The following is a 7,500-nucleotide window of genomic DNA, read 5'->3' on the forward strand; positions in this document are numbered from 1 at the left end:
TCTTTAATAATTTACGCAGCTCATAACAATATATATATATATATATATATATATATATATATATATATATATATATATATATATATATATATATATATATATATATGTGTGTGTGTGTGTGTGTGTGTGTGTGTGTGTGTGTGTGTGTGTGTGTGTGTGTGTGTGTGTGTGTGTGTGTGTGTGTGTGTGTGTGTGTGTGTGAAGTGAACAAGCACAAATCAGGAATTCTTAATTTATTACGTTTCACCTTACGCAAAAGGCATCATCAGGCTAGAAAGTAAAAATATCATTGAGTACATCCTAAGACAAAAATATAAAACGTATAAAAACATTAAACTTTAGGCAAAGCAAAACGAGACGCAAAAACGAAACAAACGGCAGCAATTAATTTGTTGATGTAAAAAAAAAATAATAATAATAAATAAATAAATAAATAAATAAAAATAAACGAATAGCACTACAAATAAGTAAACAACTATGCTGCTGTAAAACAGAACCTATAGAAACTAATATAGAACTGCAATAAAACTAAAAGTGTAGTAATGCCAGATACGAACGAACCTCGTGTATTCCAGCAGAAGGAGTAATGACGACTTACAAGGGATACCGGTGTGTGCGTGTCAGGTTGATTACGGCCTCGGAACTCAAAACTTCGAACGGAATTTATAACAGACGTAACTGTGTTGATGACAATTTATTATTCAATTTAGGTTTCAAGTGTTCAATGTAAACAGCTTCTAATGTTTTTATGTATGTGCGTCAGCTTTATGTAGTATGTTGAAATCCTTCTCCGAGAAAGGATGATCGTGTGTATGTGAGTGTGCTCTTATTGCTGAAAAAGGAGGATGAGCTGTTTGTGTACATATCGAATTACCCTTATGTTCACTGATTCTATATGTTAGATTCTTCTTGGTTTCTCCAATACATATCTTGGAACTTATCTTCTATAATATATATATATATATATATATATATATATATATATATATATATATATATATATATATATATATATATATATATATATATATATATATATATATATATATATATATATATATATATATATATATATATATATATATATATATATATATATATATATATATATATATATATATATATATATATATATATATATATATATATATATATATATATATATATATATATATATATATATATATATATGCTTGTAAACAGTATTTTCTGAAAATCACTACTTTATGTAAATTTGACTGCCGCTACGGCGCAGTACATTAATCAAATCTCTCTCTCTCTCTCTCTCTCTCTCTCTCTCTCTCTCTCTCTCTCTCTCTCTCTCTCTCTCTCTCTCTCTCTCTCTCTCTCGTCTTCTTTGACTTGCCTCTACTGGCAATGACGCTATCCTCCATACTGAGATTTTTTTTTCGGGAAGAATGGAAAGAAGAATGGAAGAAGGAAATATTTACTCAGTATGATCTGTTATTTACTTTATTTGTAAAAACATGAACCACTTTCCCAGTCGAACATGGCGTTTATTTTATTTTATTTTTTTTTTTTCAGATGAACAAAACCTGTATTTTTTTCCTTTTTTTTTTCTCTCTCTAAATGCAATGTTCACTATACATAACAAAGATTCATTTTGTCTGTGGCGTTCCGAACTAGAAGCATGGAAAGCCGCAATAAAGGAAGAGTGCTATTATATTTTTCTTGTTCGTTGATGACACCAGACGCCAAAGGTTGCCTCACTGAGGAAGGCAGCAAAGGAGATGATGATACATGCCAGGTAAAGGGAGAGCGGCCCCTGCATATGCACGAGAGCAAGGGGCTTGATTTTTGCTTCAGCCTCCTTTGCTTCATGTGACTTTTCCTTTCTCCGTTTCTTCCTGCTCTCACTGCGAATTTTATCCATCACGTCCCTTCCCCACTTCTCTATCAGTCCAGCCTGTTGAAGATCAAAGTGTGGCATTATGCTATGTTATACTACATAGGAAATGTGTTCTAACAAACAAGTAAAAGAAATACAAAACAATCAAGATAAGTTGTCGAAGCTGGGAGCAAACTTTGGAAATGAATTTTAATAGGAGTAAGTGTAAAATATTTCACATCAGACATCAAAACGAGAAAGTAAACTATATGATGTATGGTACCCTACACAAAATTACATATACAGAAACTGCTTTAGGAATAATAATGTCGAGCAGCTCAAAACCTTGTTAACAATGTTCAGAATTTGTAAAGAAAGTGAATAAAATATTTAGCTTAATTGGTAGATCATTTGAGTATACACCTACAGATACAATCATCACTCTTTACAAGTCTTTGGTCCATCCTCTTATGGAATATTGCCAAGCATGGTGTTTCGTGAACACTTAATGCATAGCATGCTCGTTCTGTGTTAACGAGGTTGTCAAGAAAGTAAATCCATCCTATCAAAATTAAGACTAAAGTGCATATTAAATTTCTCAGTGATAATCCAGTTTTTGTTACTCACACACACACACACACACACACACACACACACACACACACACACACATATCATTATTATTATTATTATTTTTATTATTATTATTATTATTATTATTATTATTATTATTATTATTATTATTATTATTATCATTATTATTACTACTACTACTACTACTACTACTACTACTACTACTACTACTACTGCTACTACTACTACTACTACTACTACTACTACTACTACTACTACTACTACTATATTCTTGGATTTACCTGAACAGCATGCGTGAATAGAAAGTTATCAATTCATGGAAAGGACTCACCCCGTGAAATGTAAATAAGCAGTAGTCAATGTTTGGCTTGAATGGAGCATCTCGAATCAATACAAATGCTGAAAAATCAGCCAAAAAACTGTCTTGAGTAACGTAAAGAAGCGTATTTTGTTCACTGTCCGTGAAATCCTGAGCGACCTTCACTTCCATGTATAATCGTTCATAGAGATAGGCTGCGCTGGCAACAGAAACACGCAGTTACTTATTTCACTTTTTATTAAACAAGATTTTATGAAGAGTTTTGATTATTCAGTTATACTACAACTTATAAATGAGAGAGAGAGAGAGAGAGAGAGAGAGAGAGAGAGAGAGAGAGAGAGAGAGAGAGAGAGAGAGAGAGAGAGAGACTCACTGCTCAGAAAGGATTCGTGTCATTCCCACCATATAATTCGGAACAATTTCCATTCTGGCGGATATTGTTCTCAGTACTTCAGATGTAGACACTCTGAAGTTGTCGTAGAACATATCCATGATGTCCACGACGAGAATTCTTTTTGTGGAGTAAAACATTAGTAATGATGATGATGATGATGATGATGATGATGATGATGATGATGATGGTTGTGGTGGTGGTGGTGGTGATTTCTACGATGATGACGTTGATGGTTATTGTGATGATGATACCAATAATATCGATTATATTATTGTAATAATAATAATAATAATAATAATAATAATAATAATAATAATAATAATAATAATAATAATAATAATAATACACAAACTTTAATCCCTCTCACCGAGAACTTATCACTGAACACAAAAGAAGCAATGACAGCATCGTTATCGGACTCTAGTGCAGCATTGTTCTTCCTACCATGATTTGCCTTTCATCCGAGTGTCTCCATCTCCACGGTTTGTATGGCATTCATGAGTGAAATACCTGACATTTTCATGCAACACCAAACACCGAGTTCCTTCCATAGCGGCAACATTGTATGAGCGTGAACATGAGCGTTGCAGTCGGCGGCGTCACTCATTTTGACAAGTTTATTGACTGAACCCATCTCATTTTGCTACGGACGTCTTCCATTTTGAAAAATTAAAGTTTCGTCACTTTCTCTGCTTTATTTTTTTTTTACCTTGTATCAATTTTTCATCTACATCAACATTCGATCCTGAATATCTAAAACTTTTCATGCAACGTACCACTCATAACTACATTCATTCTCCTATTATCATCTATCACCATTCATTTCGTTACTATTGTTATTGTCATTCAGCCTCAGTTTCGCATTTCCTTCCACACTCCTTTTACTGGTCTTCTCAAGCTCTCGTTCAAATAGCAGTTTAGTATCCTCTGCAGGTAACAGCTGAATATATGTCCTATACTGGTAAATTGGGTGCCTTATTGAATTGAAAAATGCACGATGTACTTGCTTGACATTTGCATCCACCAGTCCGCCGAGAGTCTCGATGCGAGGAGGGTACTTTGGTATTGTGAGGGAGGCAGTGAGATTGCTGCGGTAAACTGTTCCCACGACGAAACTAAAGATCAGCCATGCCGTCAAAACCACCCTCGTGGTACTGCGTTGTGGTAGCTCTCCAGGGATGGCCTCGTCAAGTAGTGTCCCGAGTACCTGCTTCATTACTAGCCATGCACCGGGCCCCTTCTCTTTACCGCTTTTATTCATCTGGAAATTAATCATAGACTTGTGGCAAAATTCATTGTGTACGAGTTAGGAAATGTGTCAAAACTTTCCTGCTTAAATGAAAACACAATAAACGTTATTGTTCCCTTCGTCAATCTCAGCTACAGTTCCACTGCTGTCACTTTGAAATAAAGTTAATCGGTTGTTTAATTAATAGAAAGCCCGTATTGGTTCATGTGGCAAATTTGTTATCGAATATGGTTGTTCAAAGATATATTCCTATGAATGGCAGGACTCGGTCTGTGTTGATTTAAGACACATCAACACAAAAATTAAGAAAAATAATTATTCAAATGTATAAGAGAAAAGTAAATAACTGACGTTGTCAAAAGATGTTATGTGACATCTGCTTCCATAGTATATAATTCGTGAGTCATGAATCCACTCACCATCAGGAGGACAATAAAGACAACTACAACTGTAGCTGCTACGAGGCCCCACACCTCGATCCGGAGAGGACGATAAAGGCTCTCCCAACTGGGTTTGACGGAGGGCTTAATCATAGCAAAGGCCAGAGTGGATCGCTCCAGAAAAAAGCTGAAGTCATACAGCTCCAACATGTGTGGTAATAGTGGCAGATTAACAGGCCAAAGAAAAGCTTCACGAGTCCTCAAGCTTCTTAATACCTGAAATATAGAATATATATATATATATATATATATATATATATATATATATATATATATATATATATATATATATATATATATATATATATATATATATATATATATATATATACGAGTACACACACACACACACACACACACACACACACACACACACACACACACCATATAGTATATACCATTACAATCATGTTTCAGTGTATCTTGGCTTACTGGATCCCATCCTGTGTATGGGAGGGCGTTCATAGTAAAGTTGAGGATCAGTGCCATGCTTTCCATTATCGAATATTCCCTTCCACTGAATGTGGTCACTTCTGTGCCGTTTGGTCCTGGTCGTTTCATCGGCATCCAGTACGGTGTTAAAGGAATCCAAGTGAGGTTTATTTCCATACCGTGGAAACTGTATAAACGTATATGAATGAAAATATAAATATTTACACACACACACACACACACACACACACACACACACACACACACACACACACACACGAAAGGTGAGACTTCTTTCTTGGCTTTCTCTCCACCGAAACCATTCTCTTCGAGAAGGTTGGTGTCCTTGGAAAGTCCCATTCTCCATTATCTTTAGTATACTTTCTTCTGCCATATTGAATATAGTGAGTGCTCTGCTCCTCTTAGAGTTCTAGCTCTTGTGACATCTTGCATCAGTTCTAAGGCTACTCTGACATCTGACGAAAATTTATATTATGGCGTCTCACCATTGACTTATGTCAGCGTAATATACTGGGCCGGGCCGAAAATATTTCTTTAGAATACTATTTAAAAGAAACTCTTTATGTGTGTGTTTTTTCCTTCTTAATGTCCATGTTTTATGGCTGTATAGAACTGCTGGTCTTATAATTGTGTTGTATATTCTCAGCTTTGTTCTGTGAATAATTATTCTACGATTTAATACACTGTGTATGGGAAAAGTAACACGGACTATACCTGCAAAAAAATTTCTACATATTCTACATTCTCAACGGTAAGTATTACAGTCTCCCGAAATCGAAAATGATGATGACGATGATGGTGGTGTGAAGTTGCTGATGATTATGATGACAATGATGACGAAGATAATGGTAACGACTACTTACTTACTGTACTTTTCAGGGAACAGCGCTCCGTCACTGAGATACACTAAAACGTTGCCAAACTTAAGACTTGCCAGTTGCGCTACATGGGATCCAGTGGGTCCATATGGCATGTGTCCATATATCTGGTGGCTGTAGGAAAACAAACATTCATTTTATTTTTTGTTATTATAATGCTCAGTATTCAACATGTGTTTACTATGATGACAAAAAAAAAAAAAACTTTATGGTTGTAATATTCTGGCAAGTAGTTGGCCTTTGCACTAGCTTGACTTCCTCAAAAATTTTCGATAATATAGGAAGGACGAGTCAAAATTAACTGATGAACAAATATGGCCCTGATGTCTGACGTATCACCGACTTCTGATTCACTCAAATCACTCACCATCGACATGTGTTCGAGCACCAACCAGCCACACAACGTCTGAGACTTACTTTGAAAATCTAGCAAAAGACGCTGAATCGTTTTGGCATGGCCATTCCGAAGAGAAAAATTACTGAGTCGTTAGTAATTGGTGAACAACGTTAGAGACCTTGTAATGGCTAAATAATAACATCTATGATATATACTTGCTGAACGACTGATCGATCAGATGCAGAATTTTGGGCGTGTTGAAAATTCGAAATTGGTGTCACCAACTAAGGCTGAATAAGGAAGTTCGACAACTGAACCAGTTCGCCTCACTATCGATATTCTGGCAACCCAAATACGCCCACCCAACCAGTTAGGAAGTCCGTCAGTCGTTTTCGGCTTGTTTTCTCATGAAATACACTAAAAATCAAAGAGATATAGTGATTTTACTGTTTTTATAGCTTCATGCCAGGCAACAGTTCTAAGTGCATGTTACCTTTAACTTTATGTTATTCTATTTTGGGAAATTATGACGCCGAATATGAGGCCCGCACTTCACGGTTGGTCCTGTACAGCGGACCGCGCCATAGGTGCCTTAAACGTTCACGTCATCGTTCGCAGTTCATGTCATTTCATGCAGCTCTGACACAATCGTCGGGGAAATAGATGGAGCATAGACAGCAGGCATTTCCAATCATTCCAACCAGCCAGACAAGCTCCAGCAGCCTTAAGCAAAATAAGAAAAAATAGATGTTCTTAAGTTCTCCTAGGAAACCTAGCAGTCAAAATGTTCTATCCAGTATCAGTGAGTCAGATGATGGTGTTGACAGCTATAACCAGACCCTGAGTCAAAAGTCAAAGAAAATTAAGGTCCAAACCGTCCCCAGAGTCACCACCCCATAAATCAATACCTCGTAGCGTCTCTGATGCATAAATCCGGTCCGATTATAACCATTTAAATTAAACTATTTTCTGAAGTTCCTGATACAA

General features: G+C 35.8%; 2 protein-coding genes and 1 long non-coding RNA gene across 3 annotated transcripts in view; all 3 read right to left on the bottom strand.

Annotated features, from left to right (window-relative positions):
* Nucleotides 1-1,459: 1,459 nt before the first annotated feature.
* Nucleotides 1,460-2,972, bottom strand: LOC135116108 (uncharacterized). The gene is made up of 2 exons (XR_010276161.1): nt 2,775-2,972; nt 1,460-1,927 (listed from the first exon to the last, which is right to left on the bottom strand). It is a non-coding gene; the product is annotated as an uncharacterized LOC135116108 (long non-coding RNA).
* A 169-nt stretch (nt 2,973-3,141) lies between these two features.
* On the bottom strand, nt 3,142-5,635 carry LOC135116109 (uncharacterized). The gene is made up of 3 exons (XM_064033316.1): nt 5,278-5,635; nt 4,825-5,061; nt 3,142-4,417 (listed from the first exon to the last, which is right to left on the bottom strand). The coding sequence occupies exons 1-3, from the start codon at nt 5,452-5,454 to the stop codon at nt 3,962-3,964; spliced, it is 870 nt and encodes a 289-aa protein (XP_063889386.1). The 5' UTR covers nt 5,455-5,635; the 3' UTR covers nt 3,142-3,961.
* Nucleotides 5,636-6,094: 459 nt separating this feature from the next.
* LOC135116111 (uncharacterized) overlaps nt 6,095-7,500 on the bottom strand; it is a 1,831-nt gene continuing 425 nt past the window's right edge. Inside the window, exon 2 of the mRNA XM_064033317.1 lies at nt 6,095-6,290. Within this exon, the coding sequence (XP_063889387.1) occupies nt 6,158-6,290 (133 nt within the window). The 3' untranslated portion in view covers nt 6,095-6,157. The remainder of the gene's footprint in view (nt 6,291-7,500) is intronic.

This window comes from Scylla paramamosain, chromosome 30 (genome assembly GCF_035594125.1).
Source record: "Scylla paramamosain isolate STU-SP2022 chromosome 30, ASM3559412v1, whole genome shotgun sequence".
NCBI lineage: Eukaryota > Metazoa > Arthropoda > Malacostraca > Decapoda > Portunidae > Scylla > Scylla paramamosain.

Coding starts and splice junctions, on each gene's coding strand:
- LOC135116109 (XM_064033316.1), bottom strand. CDS start 5,454: ATGGAAATAAACCTCACTTGGATTCCTTTAACACCGTACTGGATGCCG. Junction 5,062..5,277: donor CATACACAGGATGGGATCCA/GTAAGCCAAGAT, acceptor TCTATATTTCAG/GTATTAAGAAGCTTGAGGAC. Junction 4,418..4,824: donor TCTTTATTGTCCTCCTGATG/GTGAGTGGATTC, acceptor ATTAATTTCCAG/ATGAATAAAAGCGGTAAAGA.